Here is a 24,150-nt window from a genome sequence, read left to right on the forward strand (position 1 = left end):
CTGGGAAGCCGTGACTGGGAAAAGAGATTTGGGGGTTGTGGTGTGGGAGTCGCAAGAAGTGGAATCTGTCCTGATGCCTCTACACGACTGGCACACTTGCAGGGTTTCAAGATAAGTATATAGGAATGAGTGGCCATACTGGGTCAAACCAATGGCCCACCTAGCCCCATATCTTGTCTTTGACGGTGGCCAGTTCTAGATGCTTCAGAGGGAATGAACAGACCAGAGCAAATGCAAATGACCCATGGCCCTGCCATCTAGTCCCAGCTTTTGGCAGTTGGAGGTTTAGGGACACCTGGAGCCTGGCCATCTTGACTGCTAGCCACTCTTGGACCTGTCCTCCATGAACCTATCTAATTCTTTTTTTAACCCAACTTTTGGCCTTCACAACATCATGTGACAATGAGTTTCACAGGTTGACTGTCTGTTGTGTGAATATTTCCTTACGTTTGTTTAAAACCTGCTATTAATTTAATCTTGTGTCACATGAAGGGGGTAAATAACACTTCCCTAGCCCCTTTCTCCACACCAGTCATGATTTTATAGACCTCTTGCATCCGATGAAGTGGGTATTCACCCACGAAAGCTCATGCTCCCAAACATCTGTTAGTCTATAAGGTGCCACAGGATTCTTTGCTGCTTTTACAGAACCAGACTAACACGGCTACCCCTCTGATACTTGACCTCCATTGTGTCCCCCACTTAGTCATCTCTTTTCCAAGCTGAACAGCCCCCGTCTTTTTAATCTCTCCTTGTGCGGAAGCTGCTCCATCCCTCCAAATTTTTTAATTGCTCTTCTTTTCACCTCTTCTGACTCTTTTCTGCGATGGGGCACCCAGCACTGCATGCAGTATTTCAGGTCAATGGAAAGGACAGGTCACTGACACCCAGCAATGTGGATTGCTTGGCAGGGCCGCCCAGAGGATTCAGGGGGCCCCCGCCGCCGAATTGCTGCCAAAGACCTGGCACTTTGGCGTCAGGTCCCGAGGCGGAAGGACCCCCCGCTGCGGGTCTTTGGGGTGCTTCAGCAGCGGGTCCTGGAGTGGAAGGACCCCCCCCCCCCGCCAAATTGCCGCCGAAGACCCGGAGCGGAAGCAGCTCCGGGGGCCCAGGCCCCGTGAGAGTTTTCCAGGGCCCCTGGAGCAAGTGAAGGACCCTGCTCCAGGGGCCCCGAAAAACTCTTGCTCCACTTGCCCCCCCTCCCCCCGGGCATCCCTGTTGCTTGGGGAGGTGGACACAAGCCAGCACTATATGGAGCTATACCTATCTCACAGAGCTGGAAGGGACCCTGAAAGGTCATCAAGTCCAGCCCCCTGCCTTCACTAGTAGGCCCAAGTACTGATTTTTGCCCCAGATCCCTAAGTGGGGCAGGACTCTATCCTGGGAAGCAGTGACTCTGAGAAAGATGTGGGGGTGGATAATCGGTTGACGATGAGCTCCCAGTGCGACGCTGCGGCCAAAAGGGCTAATGCAATCCTAGGATGCACCAACAGGGGAGATTTCAGTAGAGCCAAGAGGTTCTTTTCCCTCTAGATTTGGCACTGGGGTGACCACTGCTGGAATCCTGGGTCCAGTTCTGGGGCCCACCGTTCAGGAAGGACGTGGATAAATTGGAGAGGGGTCAACAAGGAGCCAGAAGAACGATGAAAGGTTTGGAAGACACAGTGATAGAAGCTTTATGGTGTCAAACTTTTGAACAAGTGCCCTCCTGCTTTCTCCCATCTTGCCCCTTGGCAGGGGCACCGGAACAGGGGTGGGGTCCAATGGGCCATGACCCTCCCACTTTTCACCACAGCCCCAGCCCCCTGCCTCTCCTCTTCTCCCAGAGGCTCTGCCCCCCGCCAGGCTGGAAGTTGGAGCCTAGCCCAGAGAAGAGCAGCCTGGGGAGCCCAAGCAGCTGTGGGGAACTGCAGACCCTCCACCTGCCGGGGGGGGGGGGGGGAGAGCGAGAGCAGCCCCCAGCCTGTGTCCCAACCCGGGTGACTCTTACAAGGCCCCGCCCCCCAGCCAGGCCAAAATCCAGAGCTGGGTCAGGAGCTGTGGGAAGCCATGGCCCTGCCTTGGGTGGGGGGTCCGGGGAGCAGGCGGAGGGGCCGGGCTCCCTGCTCCATGGCTCCAGCTTCTGGTGTGGCTGGGGGGGCAGGGCATCGAGGGAAGAGGAGGGGCTTCATGCCCCTCCCCCCATTTTTAGGAAGAATCCTTGGCTCCTGCCCCTTGGGAGGAGGCCACAAAGCTGCCTCATTAGCCACTTTCAAATCCCTCCTAAAACTCTCCTTTGCCATGGAGCCTCTCAAAAACCTGACGAGAGTTTGGCCGCTGAGGTGTTGAGACCCTGTTTGTCACACTGACCAATATTATCTTGTTGTTTCCATGAACTCCCCCATCTGTCTGCCTCTCTCCGTCTCTTGTCTCCAGCTGGTTGAAAAATGGATTCGCCATCCCATAAAACATTTCAAATTTTTCAGAAAGAGAGAAAGATCATCCTGATTGGAACAACTAGCCACATTTTTCAATTTTTGCACACAACTAAATCCCCCCCCCCCAAAATCAGGTCTGTCAAAATGTTTCTTTTGCATTTTGACCCTTTTAAATTTTTTTAAAGGCTCTTATGTAAAATAAAGTAAATTTCAGAACAAAAAGGTAGCTTTTGAGGCAAGAAAAATCAAATATTTTGGTCTTGCAAAACGTCGACACAGGATGGTTCCACGTTGTGGAAACGTTCCCCCGCCCCAAACATTTTTTTAAATAAAATCTTGTCACCATTTCACCAAATAAATGTATAAATAAAGAAAAATTGGTTGTGTCAAAACAGCATTTTCCAATGGAAAACTGTTTAGACAATTTTTTTTCCAGTCAGCTGTACTCTTGTCTTACACGAGGATTATAAACTCCTTGGGGGGCAGGAGCTGTCTCTTTGTACAGCGCCTTGCACAACGGGGTTCTGGGCACTGACTTTGGCTCCTAGGTGCTACCGTAATACGGCTAATAAATAACGTACAGCCTCTAACACAATGGGGCCTGGGCCATGACTGGGGCTTTTGGGTGCTGCTGTAATAAGCCTAATAAACAATGTACAGAGCTACATTAGTAGAGATAACAAATAATAATTCACATATTGGATGCAAGGAGAACAACCTAGTTGCCCAACCTCTCTCCAGAATTGCAGTAGAGGTGGGGAAAAAACACAGCTGTTCCAGGCATGGCTGACATGTAAATTGGGCTGGAATCTATTCATCCAGTGGACTAGCATATGCCCAGTGCTGCAGGCCTGGCCTGCCCTGTGGCGTTCTGCCAGCACCGCTATATTGGCGAGGAGCATGAAACGAATCAGATCCCTAGATAAACAAGACAGATTTTTGCCAGCGAAAAAGGCAGATTTAGTGACTCTGGAACATTTTGCTAATTCGTAGCCGAATTGCTCGTTTAAAAAAGAAATACCTAAAAATAAAAACAACCCACCCTAAAACACATACCTAACATAACATAACTAAAAAATAATAAAGGAATAATAATAAAATGATAAGAAATACAAAATAAATACCTACACAAATTAAAAGAATTCCCCCAAATATCTAAAACAAATACCCAATCACAATTGTAATACATAATTTTTAAGCATTACAATAAATAATCAAGTAATAACAATAAAATGGTAATAAGAAATAAAAAACTCCTACAAATATTTCTTTAAAAGTCTCTAAAACAAATACTTGCAATAAATGTTAATAATAAAGTAATACAAAAGTAATAATAATAAAATGATCAGAAAGAAAAAAACCCCTAAAAACACTATTCAAAACATCAAAAAATTCCTCAAATATCTAAACTAAAAGAAATAACTGTTATTAATAATAATAAAGGAATATTAATAATATTATAAGAAATACAAATAAATACCTAATTAATTATACCTAAAACAAATACCTAAAATAAAATAAACAATTGTTAAGGAATAATAATAAAATAAGAAGAAATAAAAATAAATACAACAAAAATCGAAAAAATCAAAACCTTTTGTTTTGACATTTTCTAACCAAAACATGCTGACATTTCAGTTCAAAACAACTTTTTGCTTTGAAATTGCCTTTACTTTCATCTTTCAAAAATTCAAAAACATTGAAAAATGGTGAAACCAAAAAGGAAACTTTTTGATTCGGGTCAAGTAAAACGATAATTCAATCAGACATGATTTTTTTTTTAAATGAATTTGCCCAAAATCTCAAAAATGTTCACTTTCGGTCTGACCCAAAATTATTTTTTTCCCCTTTTCAAACCAGAAAAATTGATTATTCTCCTGGTTCTAGCCCTGCCAGCGAAAACCCCAGTGGAGATGAAGTTTTATTAGTAAAAAAAGGCCCTTTTGCTGGCAGAGCTTATTTGGTTCAGGGAACAAAGCTATTTCTGCAGAATCTGCATCTTATCTAGGAGCGGTTGCCAGGTTAGCTCTGCTGGAATCGCTGTATTGCCAAACCCTTTCTAGCATAGACCAAGCCTAAAGGCAGAAGAATAAAAGAAGCAGAGATTAGTGGTTAGAAAACCGCCATGAGTTCAGGGCTGGCTCCAGGCACCAGCTAAAGAAGCAGGTGCTTGGAGTGGCCAATACCAAGGGGTGGCCCTCTGGCCACTATAGGGGCAGCACATCCGGGTCTTTGGCGGCGGGTCCCTCAGTCCCTCTCGGAGCGAAGGACCCACTGCTGAATTGCCGCCGAAGAGTGGAGTGGCGTGATCGCCCTGCGGTGGTTTGTTTTTTTTTGCTGCTTGGGGCAGCAGAAAACCTGGAGCTGGCCCTGCGTGAGTTCAATTTCCTGCTATGCCACAAACTTCCAGCGTGACTGTGGATATATCTACACTGCAATCAGCTGAGAAATTGGGGCAGGGAAATTGCAGTGTAGCTATTCGGGCTCTGAGACCCCTGCGAGGCGAGGTGGGTCCCAGAGCCTGGGCCTAAGCCTGAATGTCTAAACTGCAATTTAACAGCCCCACAAGCCTCAGCCAGCAGTCTTGGCCCAGCTGCGGGTGTTTTATTGTGGCCCAGATGAATTAGTCTCTCTGGGTGCATCTACACAGCAAACCCTCCCCCCCCAAGAAAACCAAGTCTCAGAGCCTGGGTTGACTAACTCAGGCTTGTGTTGCAGGGCTAAAACTAGCAGCGTTGACTTTCTCATCCAAGCTCTGAGGCCACCCCCCTTGCTGGGTTCAGACCCCAGGCTCCAGCCTGAGTGGGAACATCCTCACTGTTAACTGTAGCCCCACACTAGTCAAAATCAGTTGCCCTGGGCTCTGGGCTGCTGCCGGGTTGTTTTTTGCCATGTAGACATACCCACCGTGCCTCAGTTTCCCATCTGTACAATGGGGCTAACGGCACTTCCCCACCTCCCAGGGCTGTTGTGAGACTGAATGCATTAAAGCCTGTGTCGGAAAGTGCTAGATAAGAGCCAAGTATTATTACAGGTCAATGTTTTACCGACGTGGGGGTGTTTTCTGCTGACATGGCAACACTAGGAAAATCCCTGATGTAGCCACAGGCTATGGTTGCGCTACAGATTTCTGCCAGCACGGCTGTGTCAGGAGGGGTACAATGGCTGACTGAGAGACCTGTGCCAGAAAAGGCTCTCGTGTAGATGCAGTGACACCAGCAAACCTGTGCTTTACTAATATAGCCTGTTTCACTCAAGGGGTGGTTTTACTAACATAGGCACAACCCCCAGTTCTTATAATAGAATATCAGGGTTGGAAGGGACCTCAGGAGGTATCTAGTCCAACCCCCTGCTCAAAGCAGGACCAGTTCCCAACTAAATCATCCCAGCCAGGGCTTTGTCAAGCCTGACCTTAAAAACCTCTAAGGAAGGAGATTTCATCAACTTCTAGGTAACCCATTCCAGTGCTTCAGCATCCTCCTAGTGAAAGAGTTTTTCCTAATATGAAACCTAAACCTCCCCCACTGCAACTTGAGACCATTACTCCTTGTTCTGTCATCTGCTACCACTGAGAACAGTCTAGATCCATCCTCTCTGGAACCCCCTTTCAGGTAGTTGAAAGCAGCTATCAAATCCCCCCTCATTCTCCTCTTCTGCAGACTATCTTGCGCTGCTCCTGGGTAGATCTCCGAACAATTGACCAAGGAGGGCAGTATTTTTATCATTCCATAGATGGAGAAACTGAGGCACAGAGTGACATTTTCCCCCGCCGATTTGCTTAAGGTCACCTAGAGATGGGAAGAGAAACCAGGTGTTCTGCATCCCAAACCAGCGCTCTCTCCATTGGTCCATGCTGCCTGTAGCTGCACCGGCCTTCCTATATTAGTCAAGGCCTTGTAGTGTAGACATGGCCATTGGTATAACTGTGGATGGGGTAGGTGTAGGCTGTGGTTTGAGGGGCGTGGAGGGGACTGTGTGTGGGGCAGGCCTGGAGGGGTGTTGGGGTGTCTGTGTGTGGAGGTTGCAGGACTGGAGGGTCATTTGGGGTCTGTGTGTGGGGTAGGACAGGAGGGGCTTTGAGGAACTGTGTGTGTTGATCGGGCGGGAGGGGTGTTTGGGGTCTGTGGGGGACTGAAGGGGTGTTCGGGTCTGTGTGTGGAGGTTGGGGCAGGAGAGGCATTGGGGGTCTGGGTGGGGTTGAGAGTGGGACTGGAGGGGTGCTGGGGGTCTGTATCTGGGGGTCAGGGTGGGAGGGGCGATGTGGTCTGGGTGTGGGGCAGGAGAGGCATAGGGGTAGGGTGACCAAATATCCCAATTTTATAGGGACAGTCCCAATATTTGGGGCTTTTTCTTATATATAGACTCTTATTACCCCCCACCCTCTGTCCCTATTTTTCACTCTTGCTATCTGGTCACCCTACATGGGGGGCTGGGTATGGGGCGGGGAGGCATTGGGGATTCAGGGGGCAGGAGAGGCATTGAGGGTCTGTGGAGGGGGTTGGAGTGGGAGAGGCAACGGGGTCTGGGTCTGGGAAGGAGGGAAATTGGGGTCTGGGAGGGGCAAAGCAGTCCGGGTGTGGGGCACGAGGAGCATTGGTGGTCTGTGTGCAGGGTGGGAGGGGCATTGGGGTCTGTGTGTGGGGCAGGAGCATTGGGGGTCTCTGCGGGGTCAGAGTGGGAGGGGTGTTAGGGTCTGGGTGTGGGGCAGGAGGAGTGTTGGTAGTCTCTGCTGAGCTCGGGGTGGGAGGAGCATGGGGGTCTGTATGTGGGGTGATAGGGGCATTGGGGTCTGGGTGTGAGGCAGGAGGGCATCGGAGGGTCTGTATGGGGGTGGGAGGGGTGTTGGGGGTCTGGGTGTCAGGGAGGAGGGGTGTTGGGGGTCTGGGAATGGGGCGGGAGTAGGGTAACCAGATTGTTCCTATTTTATAGGGACAGTCCTGATATTTGGAGCTTTTTCTAGGATAGGTGCCTATTACCCACCACGTTCTGTCCGATTTTTCACACTTGCTGTCTGGTCACCCTAGGCGGGAGAGGTGTTGGGGGTCTGGGTGTGGGGTCCAGGTGTGGGGCAGGAGGGGGTCTTGGGGTCTCTGGGGGTCCAGCTGTGGGGTGAGAGGTGGGTCGGGATCCCTGTGGGGTCCAGCTATGGGTCAGGAAGGGGTTCAGGGTCTCTGTGGGGGTCCATGTGTGGCACGGGAGGGAGGCTTGGGGTCTCTGTGGGGTCCGGCTGTGGGGCATGAGGGAGACTCAGGGTCTCGGGGAGTCCGGCTGTGGGGCAGGGGCGGGGTTTCGGGGGTCCGGCTGTGGGGCAGGAGAGGGTTAAGGGTCTCTGTGGGGTCCGGCTGTGGGGTGGGAAGGGGTTCAGGGTCTCGGGGGTCTGGCTGTGGGGCGGGAGGGGCCCGGGGTCTCTGTGGGGTGCGAGGGAGACTCAGGGTCTCGCGGGGAGTCCGGCTGTGGGGCGGGAGGGCTCGGGGGCCCATCCAGGCTCTGGGTGCGGGGCTGGGGGCCGATGGGGCGGGCGGGGCGCTGTGCCGGGAGCTCCGGGGCTCTCAGCGCCGCTCGGCTCGGCCCCGGCCCCGGCCCCGGCTCCCCGCTCACCCCGGTGGGGGCTGAACTTCCCGGGTCAGCGGCGTGCGCAGCGCAGCGCCCCGCCCCGGGCCCGGGTCTCCGCCGCGCCGGCTGGGGCTGCCCGACCGGGAACGGGACCGGGACCAGGCCCAGGTAGGCGGCGGCCTGGCGGGGCAGATCCCCCCGGCAGCCGGGCTGGAGGCTCCCCGGGGGGCGCGGCCAGCGCAGGACGCCTGGGTTCTGCTCCCCGCCCGCTCCGTGCCTCAGTTTCCCCCTCTGCGCAGCGGGCTGAGGCGCTCCGCAAAGCGCTAGGTAAGATTAGGGCTCCGCCTTCTTGTTTGAGGTCGCAGTCGTGGTTCGGAGAGCCCGGCACACGCCAAGACCCCCGCTGTGCCGGGTGCTGTACATTGTTTATTAGGGGTATTACGGTAGCACTAGGCACCCCAGTGATGGCCCAGGACCCCAGTGTGCTAGGCGCTGTAGGGACACAACACATAGCAAGGGGGCAGGGCTGGGTAGGATTTGGGGCTGGGGTGAGTGGAGCAGAGCTGCAGGGATGTGGGGCTGGGATTAGAGGGGCAGGGCTGAGCTGGGGGATTGAGGGGGGGCAGGGCTGAGCCAGAGGATGTGGGGCTGGACTGAGGGGGGCAGGGCTGAGCCAGAGGATGTGGGGCTGGATGCTGGGTTGCCGCAAGCTTAGACCCTTCTCGTTCCAGGGCGCTGGGACATTAGAGGCAGGTCCAATGTATTTTGCTGAGATCCAGTGGGCTCTGCTGGACCCCGCTCCAAGGCCCGTCTACAGGGACATGGTTCCGGAGAACTACGGGACGCTTCTTTCTCGGGGTAAGGATCCCCCTTGATATTTGGGGCTGGGCAGGCTCAGATGTGCCCAGATTGGCTCTAACTCTGGGGTCTCCCCCTTAGATTTGGGGTGTCAGTTCCCCCATCCCCTGAATCCAAGCGAGAGGGAAGGAGACAATCGCCTCCACACCTGTGATGAGAAAGAAGGGTCAGAAATGCTACGGCTAGAGCTGAGCTAATAACTGATGTTTTTGATTACGGGGCAGATCTGGAAAACGGAGGGAAAAAAAAACCTTAGGGGTCATCCTGCAACAAAAATTTTGGGTCAGACAAAACATTGTGTTTGATGTAAACCGAAGCGTTTCCTTTCGATTTCAGGCATCTTTTTACTGTTTTTAAAATTACTATTTAATAAAAGCAAAGGAAATTTGGAAATGAAAAGTCATTTTGATCCAAACATTTGGATTTGTCCCCCCCCCCGCTTTTTTTTTTAAGCAACTGAAACAATTTGCCATGCTCGACTCCAATTCACACAGCGTTCAGGCGACCTGGGCCTGTGTTTTTCGCTGAAAAAAGGGGTTTGTTCGAAGAATTTTGCTGTGGCATTGCTCATAATATCTGGCTGTCGTATTGCGCTTTCCCTCAGGAGAGCTGTATCTTTATCCCTATGCTATAGATGGGGACACTGTGGTACGGAGAGATGAAGTGATTTACCAAGGTCACCCCTCAGGCCGGTGTCAAAGCTGGGGCCTGAACCCCAGTCCAGTGCTTTAGTTACTAGTCCATAGTGCTTCCCACCCCGTCTCGTCTCCCCCACCCAGACTTACCCACTCTCCAATCTGTTCAGCTTTGCCAGAACTAAATTATAGCATTGTTACCCTAGCACTCAGAGACTCCGCAGCACCCCGTGGTGCCAGGCCCAGGCCAGGGCTGAACGGACCCTCAAGAGGTCGTCAACATATTGAGAGACCCTCTCTGCCTCCGAGAGCTCACAGCCTAAGTAGCCAAGGCTCACGAGGCGGGAGAAAGAAAATGTGAGGCAGCATGGCCTAGTGGATAGAGCCCTGGGCTGGAGCTCAGCAGACCTATTGCCATCTCTCCGGCTGGGTGACCTCTGTCAAATCGTTTCAGTTCTGCCACATTCAGCTTCCCCGAAAAATTAAATTAAATTCCCCCCAAAGTCAGAGTATTGGACGAAATGTTTCGATTTTTCAGTGTGAAATGACTTGGTTTCAAAATTTCCTTTATTTTTATATATAATAACCTACCCCCCCTCCCCTGAGAAAATGGTTAGAAAGGGTCAAAATAAAAACAACACATTCTGATTTTCTTAAAATGAAATGTCCCCTTCCACCCAAATCAATATATAGATGTGTATATATTTGACTTTTTGAATACCTGAACATTTTGAAAATTTTTATTTTCAATTGTACCTGAAATTGATTTTTTTTTAAATTTTTCCGAATTGCCAGTGGATCGAAAAAGCCATTATTTGCCCAGCTCTACTTGTGAATTCTCTCAATTGTACCTCATATAGGAGAGGATTACAACTGATATTATCACTGTTATGTACTGGGCGTATTACAGTAACACTGGGAGCCCCGGTCATGGCTCAGGACCCCATTGTGCTAGGTGCCATAAATTATGTATTAGGTGTATTACGGTAGTGCCTAGGAGCTCTGGTAATGGCCCACGATCTCATTGTGCTAGGCGCTGTACAAGCCCAGAACAGAAAGATGGTCCCTGCCCAACGGGGCATACAATTAAGAGTGGCGGATGCATCACTCGTGGCTTTCCACCCATCCCACCCCACACTGGGCGGTAGCTCCCTCCCCTCATCACTGCCTGTCCACGTACGAGGTGGAAGAACAACTGTGGAAGGGTTATTAAGGCAGCTGGGTTTATTTTTCGGCATTCTAATGAGTTCATTTCCATGCCCCTCAGTAGTTCTTCTTTCTTCCCCAGCTCTGGCAGCAAATTGGGTGGGATGTGGGGGAAGCTGGTGCTACCCTTCCAAGCTCCACGTGTAAAATAAACTCTGCCTGCACTTCTCAGAACCATGGTTCAGTGAATTCACACCTCACACAGCAACAGGCTCAGGCTCTCAGCAGACTCAGGCAGCGTCAGTTATGCCCTCAATTTGCATTTTCCTGGTTTTCTTCACAACCATAGCAGCTAGAGACTTTAAAAAAAAAAAAAAGAAAGTTAAGATTCTGGGGAACAAGGAAGCAGAACGGAGAGGTGCTGATGAGATAACAGTCCGGAAAATCATGTTTGGATTCTCTCTTTATCCTCGCAGATAGTGGAATTATTAACCCAGCCCTGCAGCAGGGAGGCCTCGAGACAGCACAGTCCCACGGGACGTTACCAGGGATGAGATCCGAAGGGAACGTTTACCACGCCCCAGGCCATGCAGCCACCTGCCAGAGCCAGGCCAGGCTAGCAGGAAAGCCATGGAGCAAAACAGCTGCCAACAGCGAGGGCCTGAAGAAACTCAAAGAGGGCAGTGCTGCCCTGCAGCGGGTCCAGGCTCTGCCTCTCCCCCAGCCTGGAGGGAGCCAGACCGTATGCACCCAGTGTGGGGGCAGTTTTGGCCAAAGTGTGCGCCCTGCCCAGCTGCCGCCGCAGCCACCCCAGCCGCGGGTCCCGGCAGCAGAGAGATTCTACCAGTGCCCTGACTGCGGGAAGAGCTTCTCGGTCAGCTCGCACCTGACCATCCACCGGCGGATCCACACGGGGGAGAAGCCCTACCGGTGCGGCGAGTGTGGGAAGAGCTTCAGCCAAAGCTCCACCCTGGTGCTGCACCGGCGCACCCACACCGGGGAGAAGCCCTACAAGTGCACCGAGTGCGGGCGGAGCTTCGCCGTCAGCTCCCACCTGGCCAAGCACCAGCGCACCCACACCGGGGAGAAGCCCTACCAGTGCCACCACTGCGGGAAGCGGTTCAGCCAGAGCTCCACCCTCAACCTCCACCAGCGGACCCACACCGGGGAGCGGCCTTACCGCTGTGCCGAGTGCGGCCGGGGCTTCTCCGTCAGCTCCCACCTGACCATCCACCGGCGGATCCACACGGGGGAAAAGCCCTACCGGTGCGGCGAGTGCGGCAAGAGCTTCCGTCAGCGATCAGGGCTCATCACCCACCAGAGAAGCCACGCAGCGCACAGACCCTACAAATAAAGGGGGGTGTTGGTCCCTTTAAGAGGAGGCAGGGCCAGCATCAGCTATGCCAACCTGGTTGTCGGTCTCATGCTCTGGGGGCTCTGGTGAGGTCACGCCCTCTGCCTTTTAAAGGGGCCATTCGCCCGGTGACGGACCCAGTCACATGTGGCGTAGAGACCATACAAATAAAGGGTGTGCTGGCCCTTTAAGAGGAGGCAGGGCCAGTCTCAGCTGCACCGACCTAGTTGTCCGTCACATGCTCTGGGGGCTCCAATGAAGCCATGCCCACCCTGTCACAGACCCAGTGTTGCCAGATATCACATGGTGGGCTCTCTTTAGAGCAGTCTGGCCTCAAGGGGAGGGCACTGGCCTGGACTGGCACTCACAAGACCTGGGTTCTATTCCTAGCTCTCCCCTGCTGCAAGTCACTTTCCCCTTCTGTGCCTCTTTTTCCCCATCTGCAAAGTGGAGGTAATGATACTTAAAGGGCTTTGAGATCTGTTGATGAAAAGTGCTAGGTATCATTATTAATGAATTGTTTTTCGGCTGGAAAATTGGGGGTTTGATCCAATAAAATGTGTCTGGTTCCTCCAGAAAGTTTCAGGTTTTTTTTGTCAGAAAAACATCAGCCAAAACCTGAAATTTTTCTATTCTGAAATACTGCTGAACTGCCTCATGGGAGTTGTAGTGCAATTGCCTCATGCCCTCATTCTCCATGCTAGGCTGAGCTTCTTGGTTGGCCTGCATCTCCCATGATGCACCATGATTTCCCCTAAAAACATAACGAGGAGTGGCACCTTAAAGACTAACAGATTCATTTGGGCATATGCTTTCGTGGGTAAAAACCCATTTCTCCCTGATCTCCTGTTCCTGAGCCACTTCAGTGTATCATGGGAGTTGCACTTTGGTTGCCTCATGCTGTAGGCCAGGCTAACCATCAAGATTACATCTCCCATGATGCAATGTGGGCATGTGACTGCCATGAGGCATTATGATAGGTCATCTGCAGGGTGACCTGAATGCATCATGGGAGATGTTGTCGAACCAAGGAGGCTGGCATATGGAGAAGAATGGGAGCATGAGGCTCCTGAACTGCAATTCCCATGAGGCACTGCAGTGGTTTAGAAAGAGGAGAGACTGTTATGCATCATGGGAGATGTAGTCTGACTGAGGAGACTAGGCGCATGACGACCCTGAACTACAACTCCTATGAGGTACCATCGTGGCATTTCAGAATTTAAATATTTTGTGATTTGGCCAAAAATATGTCAAGTTTTGGGGAAAATGTTTCAGTTTTCAGGCAAGAGAGTTTGTATTTGGGATTTTTTTGTTTTTTTGCCAAAAGCTTGAAATTTCCTGTGGAAAATTTCAGCAAAAACTCTCCCTTTCCCCTCCCATTTTTGTCTAAAGTTTCTGTGGCAAAACCCCCTCATTTTTCCCACCAGCTCTGCATATAAATGTCCTGCTGACCAGAAACACCACCACTCCTTTCTGCCAGTGTTCTTTCAAGTCGTGAAATTACAATTTAGGGTTGTACTTTGCCAATTCCTGAGTAGATCAATGGCCTATTGAAACAGGAAATGCTAGTTATGGCTTTCTGGATAAACTTAACTCTGCCCCTTTGTGTGTAAGAATCACAAGAGTCTCTAACTACAGTGCCATTATTATCTGTTAACCACATCATGTTCCTCCGTGCTCTTTCAACCTAGCGCCTTAGTATGGTATTTTCTAGTTCTTTTCTTAAAAAACAAAACAAAACAAAAAAAATGCAAAAAGAAAAACAATAGACAAATATATCCTTTCGTGTGGAACTATTTTCATAACCATATTTTAATGGACAGTCTGCCTTGTGGATGATTTCCTCCCATCGATGATCATGTCATATCCCTGCAACAGTGAAAGTGGCTCCCTGTTTGACAAAGGGTCATTAGGCCGGGATTTGATTGCGTCTTTTTTTACTTCTTTTCATGCAGTTTGGCAGATGGAACAACAGAGGGGAAAGTTTTGTGTTGGAGAGGCTTGAAGGTGTTAAGATTGGAGCTGGGCAAAATTATTCTGCTGGATTATTATTGGTCACAAATATAGATTCGCTGGCACCAAAATATTTGGTGACTTTGTGCTGGTTTCCCAAAAATATAGATTTTCTTTTGACACTTGCAAAGTGAAACATTTTATATATGTGGTTTTTTTTAATTCAAAGTGACTTTTTGTCTCAATTTCCTTCCATTTTTGTTTTATAAAATGCGTAGAGTTGAAATAAAATGTTTAATTTCAGGTCAAATGAAATGTTGATCTGAAACAACTTTCTGCTTTGACTTTGCAATCCAAATTTCAAAAAATTTCCTTTTAGCATCACTCTGCAATTCATTGTTTGTTTATTTATTTATTTTTCCAGCATTATCAGCGAACCGAAAAAATCCGTTCTGTGCCCAGCTCCAATTTTAAATGTTTTTAAGAACCTTGGCTTTGCAATATTAAGCCCTTTTATCATATTCCAGAGGCTGTGTTGAGTGTCTCTGGCCTGCTTGTGCCATAGCGACCCTACGATAAAGATGCTTTCAAACCTTTATTATGTACAGAAGAAATAATGGCAGAAACATTAAAGCACTTGACATTCAAAAGCAAAACGACTCTTTGCCATTATTTCTATTCCTGTAGCTCTTTGGAGCCGGCTTTTGGTTCTGTGTTTGTACAGCACCTGGTGCAGTGGAGTTCATGCCTGGACCTCCTAGTGCTACTGTACTACTCTGAATAAATAACGTACAGCACCTAGCGTAATGGAGTTCTGGGCTATGGCTGGTACCACCACAGGAAAAAAAAGTGAAACTTGGGAGGATAAGATGAGACACGCCATGGAGACAGCATTGGGTAGCATGACAGGCAGTGGTCATAACACACCAGCCGCCCCAGCATTGTCAAGTTTTCTGTGGGCAGCACAGCAAAGGAGAGTGTTAAGCAGGGGGTTCCATCTCTCATAGGGTGAGCAGATGTCCCGATTTTAAGGGGTTTGTCCCGTGTCCCGACCAGATTACGGTCGGGACACCATTTGTCCCGATATTTTGTTTCCTGGTCTCTGGCGGCAATTCGGCAGAGAGTCCTTCAGTCGCGGACGGCCTTTGGCGGTATTTCAGCGGCGGGTGTGTCTGTCTTTGGTGGCAAGGTTTATTACCCACCACTGAAGACCGTCTGCAACTGAAGGGCTCTCTGCAGAATTGCTGCCGAACTCCCAGACGGGTGAGTGTAAAAAACACCCCCGAAAAACGCCTCCCCCCCGAGGTGGGCCCGATATTTCCCCCTTAACGTCTGGTCACCCTAATCTCTCGGCAGCCAACGTTCCCCAGCTCTTCCATCGATCTGTCGCACTGACTCAGGGCGTAAGGAGAAGCACATGCAGGAATGTAATTTTTTCACAAGGGCCTAGGTGATTTAGGAGCCTCAGACTTAGGCTCCGAAGTCGCTCAGGCTTGGTCCACACTTCAGGGTTTTACCAGCGTGTCTAGGTCCGTTTGCCGGAACCGCGACTCCCGGGTCGGTGTCAGTAGCCGCCGGGAGGCTCCCGGCCACTCCCGGAGGGTTGGCAAGCCCAGCGCCCCGGCGAGGGGCGGGTTAAAACCAGCGAGCCGGCGGCCGCGGGGCAGAGCGGTGCGGGGGGCGGGGCCGGAGCCGGAGCCGGAGGATGCAACTGAGACCGGAGCTTCCGGGTGCGGCAGCCCGGCCAGGACGGGGCCATCCGGCTGCGCGGGGCCCGGGGCGGCGGCGGCGCGGAGCAGCGCCCGGGGGGGTGAGAGGGGAGCCCGGCATGAGGGGGATGGGCGGGAGTCTCCCCATTGCCCCCCCCGGGAGTCTGTGCGGGGATCCCCCTCCCCCCCCGGGGAGTCTGTGCGGGGATCCCCCTCCCCCACCCATGCCCCAGCCCCCCCCCGGGGAGTCTGTGCGGGGATCTCCCTCCCCACCCATGCCCCAGCCCCCTCCCGGGAGTCTGTGCGGGATCCCCTCCCCACCCATGCCCCAGCCCCTCCCGGGAGTCTGTGTGGGGATCCCCCTCCCCCACCCATGCCCCAGCCCCAGGGAGTCTGTGCGGGGATCCCCATCTCCCCACCACTGCCCCAGCCAGCCTCACGGAGTCTGTGGGGATCCTCCCATTCCTCCCCCGCCAGCTCCGGAGAGTCTTTGCTGGGATCCACCCATCCCCTCCCCTCCCCCTCCTTGACCCAGGCAGTCCTGGGGAGTCTATTTGGGGATCCCCCCATCTCCCCTCTGCACTGCCCCAGCCAGGTCCGGGGAGTCTGTGCAGAGCTTTCACTGCCACTTACCACATTATCCCTCCTCTTCATCTGAGCTTTGATTTCCCTCTCATCAAAGTTAATAAGCAGCCCTCTGAGCCTGCTGTACTACCCAAGCGCTCCTCCCCCCACCCCCGCTCTGCCAGGGCCCGAGTGCTGGGCTTGGTGCTGACGCTGCAGATACCGAGGGCAGCTTGCCTAGTTGCTAGAGCAGGAGACCAGGGTTCCATTCCTGGCTCTGCCATGTAGCCATGGGCAAGTGTCTGTGCCCCACTGTGCCTCAGTTTCCCTCTCTGTACAATAGGGCTAGCATCCTCGCCTACACACACAGACTGAGTGAGCACTGCGGCTGGGGAGCACTCGGTGATAATATTGAGGGTCTGGGGGGCGAGTGAACCCACTGTGGTGCCGTGCATGTTATGGGCATAGTAGGGTTGGTGTGGGGAGGCGGAGCCGTACAGGATCATGGGCAGGCCCTGATGGAACTGGGGAAGGCCCCATTTCCCTGGGGTATTAGGAGCCGAGTGTCTCTGATATTCTCATCTAATCTCCAGCTGGGCATCAGGGTGGTCCCTTCTGGCCCTGGAATCCCCCTCTTCATCCCTTTCTTTCTGGGGGGAAGCAATATTGCTTGCCTGGGGGCATCCCCATACCTTCCCTCCACTGACCCATCCAGCACTGGGGATTCTGTGCGGGGATCCCCGCCACCCATCACCTACCCTCAACCTGCTCAGACCACTCCCAACTCTGCCTTAAAACAGTGACTTTAATCCAACCTCATGCTTCAGGGCTTCAGCCATGTGCCTGCAAGGGTCAGGAAGGATTCTCCCTTCCCCCCCAACCCAGTTGGCCCACACCCAGTACAAAGAGGAGGCGAGTCGAGATCACGCAGCAGGCTTCGTTGCGCTCATTTGACCTTTGATCCTGTTCCCTTCCCCCGTGAACAGGATTCCCAGCCCCCTGCCCCCACGACGTGCTGTTCCAGATGAGGCGAGGGGAAGGGCCCTGCGCCCCGCATCTCCAGGACTCCACGGAAAGGGTGGTCCTGAGGGGAACCTGTGCAGGTGAGGAATGCGGGAGATCAGTTTGGGCTTTAGAAGGAAGAGTTGCATCCTGAATCAGTCCTAAAAAGCCTTACGTTTTGAAAGTGGCTAAACAGAATCCCAGATATGGCTTAACGTTGGGTCAGCTGAATTGCTTTCTTTTGATTGTCCAGTATTTGCATCAACACCAGGCAGCCTTTCACACCAGAGCTGGGTTTATTGGTCACCTGCAACCCACCACAGGGAAATCCTTAGGTTAGCACAGAGCCATAAAGGTCAGGACCAGGGGTTCTCATACTGTTTTTTTTTTTTTTTGGTGGAACCCCCTTTAAAAATATTTCAGGCTGTGACAGCCGCCCCAAAAATGACTATCTACCCCACCCATACCAGGCCACCCTTACTTCTGCGCTGCTGCTGGCGGTGGCGCTGCCTTCAGAGCTGGGCACCTGGCCAGCCGCCACTGCTGCCTTCAGAGCTGGTTGGCTGGAGAGTGGAGAAGCAAGGGGGGCAATGCCGTGACACCCCCCCCCTTACAATAGGCTTGTGACCCCCTTTTGGCTCAGGACCCCCAGTTTGAGAAATGCTGATCAAGAAATTGTCCGTCCTGGCCATGCCAGCGCAATCTGCCAGCCAGGCTCCTGTGGACTCTGTTTCAGGCTCTCTTCCTCTGACTGTTTCACATCCCAAGTGAGGGCAGATGAGCCTCCCCCAAAAGCCGACTTTTCTCACCTCTCAGTCCATTGTCCTCAAGTGAGGCCAAGCGGAGTTCACCTACCAAGAGCAGCGCTCACCCTTGCGTTCCCACTGGGTAGCAATGCAAAGTAGAAATGGAGGCGGGTATAGGTGTCACGCAAATATCACAGAACATTCCCACTTCGTCCCATTGGTCCTGTGAACAAGTCAATTGGGTCTTTTCGCAACATGTCAAAAAATGGGCCGTACTATTGTCCTCGTTTTGCACAGACAGGGGAAAGTGGCATGCACAAGGTCACCCAGTGCAGACCTGGAGAGAGAGCCCAGCTGACCTGTGTGCTGTGCTTTATCCACTAGGCAGCACTGCTATGAAGAGTACCCACTGCGATATTTGGTGCTGTTGGGTCTGGCACAGGGTGAGCGGCCCCTTTAAGGGGAAATGGACCGAGCCTGATTTACATCCCAGAGCTCGTGACTGACAGCCTGGTCTGCAGAGATATAAAAGGCCCAGGTGGGATTGACCCTGCCTCCTTTTAAAGGGGTGTTGTGGCAGGGCACATGGGTTCTACTCCGCTCCAGACCAAAATGAGAGTGGTATGATTCTCCACTGGAGCATCTCAAACCTCACCACCTTCCGCTCCGAGTGCAAAGCCTCCCTTCTCGAACTGCATGGCAACACGTCTGGGTCGGTGGGTATCCAGACCAAACCAGGCCACTACACACTTCTCCTTTTTTGCTTGATGTGGAATATTTTGCTATCCCTGAATGGAAATGCTTCACTGGGGAGCAGTGAGGTGACCTCAAAATGCTTTGTTTTCAGTCGGCTTTGAAGGGTTTTTCTCGGTAAACGTTGATTTCACTGTGCACACATACAAACTCCTAAAACAATGTTTCCATTGCTAAAAATTTAAATTTACAGATAAGCAAAGTAAGAAAAATGCTGCTCATCAGAGTCTGATTTAAGAATATTTACTTTGCTCATTTTGATCGGACATTGACCATTTGTGTTTTAACGATTATCAAGCTTTAACTTTTTGAATCTCAACATCTGCAGTCATAAAATAATTATTGTCTGACCCTGCTCCATTGTCTGATCCAATTTCCCACAACTGTGAAAATTTAAATTGATAAAAATAAAAAAGACTTAAACCCCATAATTTTATGCAACTGTGAAAATTCAAATCGATAAAAACAAGAAAAAAATCTGAAAAATAAGCATTGATATAATCCATTAAAATGATACATATTCAAAATTGAATTTTGCCAAACCTTGTTTTGAGTTAGTGCAGTATTAAACTTTCATCATGGTGCATCATGGGAATTGTAGTTCATGTGCCTCATGCCTCCCTTCTTGCCTATGGGCCAGGGTGCCTGGCCAGACTGCATCTCCCATGATGCACCACATGCCTCACTGAGGGGGAGATTATGTTGCATCATGGGAGATGTAGTCCAGTCAGGGAGCCCAGCCCATATGGGAGAATGGGGATCTGGAACACAACTCCCATGAGGCAATGCACCACAATATGGAAATAATAATAATACCTAGCTGTTTTTCATCAGTAGATCTCCAAGCGCTTCACAGTCCTTAATGTTTTTATCCTATGAGGGAGGGAAGAGCTATTAGCCCTGTTGTACAGATGCATTTAACATGAAATGCTGTTTAAAGCTGAACTGATTTGCAACTAAATGTTTCAGGCCAGTTGAGCAATCCAAAATATTTCAATTTGGGTCAAACTGACCTGGAACAAAATCTTCTGTTTCCGTTTCCCAATGGAAAATTGAAAAGAGTTGGCAAAATTAAAATTTCCACCTGGAAAATTCTGAATGTGATTTGGAGTAGGCTGACGGATCTGCAGGATCCGTGCTACGCCCCAGCTTTTGAACAGCCCCTGGGAAGAACCCAATATGTATGGTGGACCCCCAAGGGGTCCCACTCTTCCTTCATGTAGGCTACATGGCATCAACGCCTCTGAGACTGAGCTTTTGAGCTCCAGCATTCCTTCTTCACACTGAGCTCTGCCCAACGACTCCAACAGAGCTAGACTCCTGGTCAGAGACTTGTACACCCTTCAGGGACCCATCCACCTCAGCGAGTATTTGCAGTGACGCCTGGCAGCGTTTGCAAAGCAGAGCAGGGTTTATTAACTGGAACCCAGCATCAGGAAGTCATAGGATAGAGAACTAAAGGTTAAGCCAGTGGTCCTCCCAACCACCCTGCTGTGGAATCCCTTTCTCAATCTCTCTCCATCTCCCTGGTAGTTCCAGAGCTGCTGACTCTCTCCCAAAGCCGCCCTTATTCCAGCCACCTGATGCCTTTCGTAGACCATAAGGCCTGATGGGACCATCATGATCTAGTCTGCCCTCCTGCCTGTTGCAAGCCACAGAACCTCACCCACCCATTCCTGTAACAGACCCCTAACCTCTTGCTGAGTTACGGAAGTCCTCAAATCATGAAGACTTCAAGTTGGAGACTCCACCATTAACACTAGTTTAAACCTGCAAGTGCCCCATGCTGCAGAGACAAAAACCTCCCATGGCCTCTGCTGATCTGACCCAGGGAAAAATTCCTTCCTGCCCCCCAAATATGGTGATCAGTTGGACCCTGAGCATGTGGGCAACACCCACCAGCCAGACACCTGGGGGCGGATTCTCTGTAGTAACTCAGAGCCCTCCCTGTGCAGTGTCCCATCACCGGCCGGTGGAGATATTTGCTGCGAGCAGTCACAGATCGGCTACATGCCATTGGAGGCAGTGTCACCATATCATCCCTTCTGTAAACTTATCAAGCTTAGCCTGGAAGCCAGTTAGGATTTTTGGCCCCCACTCCTCCAGAACTTCACTCCGATGGCTAGAAACCTTCATCTAATTTCTAGCCTAAACTTGTTGCTGGCCGGTTTATATCCATTTGTTCTTGTGTCCACACTGGTGCTTAACTTAAGTAATTCCTCTCCCTCCCTGGTGTTTATCCCTCTGATGTACAATAGAACTCTGTTTATCCAACCCTCCCTAACCGGCTTGCTGCATTTACCAAACAACCAGATCTGCAGGGCCAGAAGTAGGTGATCTCTCCTATGGCCACTAGATGGTGCTGCAGCATCCTATTTTCTCTTTCTCCGGTTTATCCAACGTTTTGATGATCTGATCTGGGCCTGATCCCAATTAGACTGGATAAACGGGGTTCTCCTCTACTGATAAAGAGCATCATATCTCCCCTCAGCCTTCTTTCACTGAGGCTAAACTAGCCAAGCTCTTTGAGTCTCATCTCCTTATCCAGCTCCTGCAGACCCATGCTGCATTCCCACATGCAGCCCGCCAGAGATTCCTGAGGAGAAGCATCAGTTGCTCTGTCCCTGGGGTTCCTGCCGTCTTTGCGGAGCCTCCATTGATATGGGTTAATTTCAGCCTTTGTCCGGCTCTGCCCCAAGAGCGGATCTTTAACCCGGGGGGTGGTCATGCAAAGCACCACGCATTGGAATCGTTGGAATGTTACAGAAATTCCCCCTTCCTCACAGGAGGAAAGTGCGTTGGCCGTTGAAATATCGTCCCCATGAGAAATTCCCAGCCAGCTGCAATGAGCAGCCCCTGGCGTCTCCCTCAGCTCGGGGAGTGACTCACCCCTCTCTTGTCTCCACAGGTGGCAGGAGTGAGCCTGAGGTGGGAGATCTCTGGCAAGAGGCCGCACAGCCACACAGGATGTCCACGAGAGGCTCCGCCGGGAACGATCCCCGGGGCCCGGACCCAGAACTAGCCTGGGGGGCCGAGGCCGGGGGGCAGCAGAGGGACTCTGAAGTGGAGTGTCTGGGCCCAGCCTGGAGGGATGAGGCTGAGGCCAGGGGCCAGGAGGGAAACTCCCCGGTGGAGCGGCTCGGCCAGGCCTGGGGGAGTGAGGCAGAGGACCAGCCGGGCCAGGCCCCTCCCTACGCTGGCGCCCCGGCCCCCCGCCCGTCACCGGGGAAGCCCTACAAGTGCACGGAGTGCGGCAAGGGCTTCAGCCAGAGCTCCCACCTGATGCGCCACCTGGGCACCCACACGGGGGAGAAGCCCTACAAGTGTGGGGCCTGCGCCAAGAGCTTCACCCAGAACTCCAACCTGCTGCAGCACCAGCGCATGCACACGGGCGAGAAGCCCTACCACTGCCCGCAGTGCGGCAAGCGCTTCTCCTGGAGCTCCAACCTCATCCAGCACCAGCGCCTCCACACCGGCCAGAAGCCCTTCCAGTGCGCCCAGTGCGGCAAGCGCTTCTGCGAGAGCTCCCGCCTGCTGGAGCACCAGCGCATCCACACCGGCGAGAAGCCCTACCGCTGCCCGCTGTAGCCCTGAGGATTAATCTGTTGGTCTGTATAAAATGTCTTTTTGATAAAAGTGTGTAGGCTGCATAGATTAATAGAATTTGCAATAGTTATAAATGCAAGATACCTAGAAGCTTCTAAACCAGACATCCTGGCCTATTTCCTCTGTGATGCTGAAAGCAACCTTTAAGACCCTTACTCAGAAAAGTGATAATAGGAAACAAACCTACGCAAATTGTCTAGGGACTTTCTGAATATCTGCTAACCTTTCACCTAGTTAGGGTAAAAAGTAGGGTATTTCTGCCCACAAAATATAACAAGTCTACCACAAAATACGTAGATAGTTGTCATTAGTACGTACACAAAGGTCAGCCTATGAAAACAGGTACCCTCACCTTTCCATGGGGGAAAGACAAATTTGGGCATAAGAGGAAGGATTTTTCCCTATAAAAGGTGTGATAATCCACCATTAGGGCAGGCGATACATCTCTCTGTTTCCTGGTCGTCTCAACCTGCTTCGAAGCCTCCTTCTCCTACGAAAGCTGTCAATGCTAGTCGTAGTATTAATTCTTTGTGAGTATGAAATAATTCTTAATTTCTACTTCACCTCTAAGCATCTATGCTAAGAAGGGTTTAATTTACAACCAGTTTCTTTATAACTATACTTCCTCTAGCAGAGGTGTGAAATTCACTTTAGTACTCTTTGCTGCAGAGTGCATTTAGAACTGTATAATATCATATCATATCTCTTAAAGAATTGTGATACTTTGTAATCTCATACTGCTTTTAACATTTTACATTTACTTCTTGTCTCATTGATTTTAAATAAAAGGTCTTGTTTGACTAAACTTTGTCTCAGTGTAATTCCTGTTATACCCCAATCTCCTTGGTATTAAATTCTGTGAAGCCTGATTCAAGACGAACTTTTATCTTCTGATCACACATATTGGCGAGCCATACCCATATTATTAATATCTATTAATTATTACTAACATTCTTAATTAATTAGAAAATTAATTAATAAATAAAACTAAATTAAGTGGATAAATTCCACTGTCCCTACTAACCCTCCCCAAATCAGGCAACAGACTGGCGAGCCAGCCAGGAGGAGATTTAAGGAGTGTGTGACAGGAATTTCAGGGAATTTCTTTGAACCGTAAGTAAATAGTTAATTTCAGTACAATTCTGAAATCTTATTCTTAAACCAGAGACAACTTCCTGTGATTATTGTTGCTGGCAGTACGCCCAGTATTTCCGTTTTGTATTGTGGTTAAGCAATCTTAAGGTCTTTACTTTCACTTTTGCCTAAAGGTTTTGTATTGATAAATGAATATTAAAGTAATATTGTTTTAAAGTGATAAGCGCGCACAGAAAGGGGTTTTTATATGTTGAAGAAGTTAATGAATGGTACCGAATAAAATAATTCGCAGCCGCACCTGGATCCGGTGACCCACACTAGTGGTGGCGGGGAGTTAATAAAGCAAGGTATTCATAGCCGCCAGAAAGGCCGCAATCAGTCAGAACTTGAATAGTTCAAAGATACCTTATCTTAGTCCCATTAACTCTTCCGGACTGCACCTCTGATCCGTCTGCCTCAGTATTCCCCGATATTTGGCAGGTCCCGACAGAGGGGAAAGACCTCTCGATCTGCTATAAGCCATCGAGAGAAGAGAGAAGAGAGTATCCCCACTCCCTCTATTTACTTGGGACTTTTATGATACAGTGTTTAAACCGGTGTACAAGGGGTATTATCCTGTTGTTTCTGTGAAGGGACGCCTTCTATATCAGAGTAAATCGACAGAAGATTGATTCTAGTGAATATACTAGACAATACTAGATTCTAGTGAATATACTAGGAAAAGAAAGAGATGAATTCTCTATTTCGTAGTAAGAGTGT

The 24,150-nt window shown here is 50.7% G+C and overlaps 1 protein-coding gene across 1 annotated transcript; it reads left to right on the top strand.

The window, feature by feature from the left end:
- Nucleotides 1-8,105: 8,105 nt before the first annotated feature.
- LOC120393177 (zinc finger protein 70-like) lies at nt 8,106-22,278 on the top strand. The gene is made up of 6 exons (XM_039517749.1): nt 8,106-8,297; nt 8,702-8,828; nt 11,086-11,960; nt 15,426-15,726; nt 17,176-17,292; nt 21,599-22,278. The coding sequence occupies exons 2-6, from the start codon at nt 8,729-8,731 to the stop codon at nt 22,276-22,278; spliced, it is 2,073 nt and encodes a 690-aa protein (XP_039373683.1). The 5' UTR covers nt 8,106-8,297; nt 8,702-8,728.
- The last annotated feature ends 1,872 nt before the right edge of the window (nt 22,279-24,150 follow it).

This window comes from Mauremys reevesii, unplaced genomic scaffold, assembly GCF_016161935.1.
Source record: "Mauremys reevesii isolate NIE-2019 unplaced genomic scaffold, ASM1616193v1 Contig16, whole genome shotgun sequence".
NCBI lineage: Eukaryota > Metazoa > Chordata > Testudines > Geoemydidae > Mauremys > Mauremys reevesii.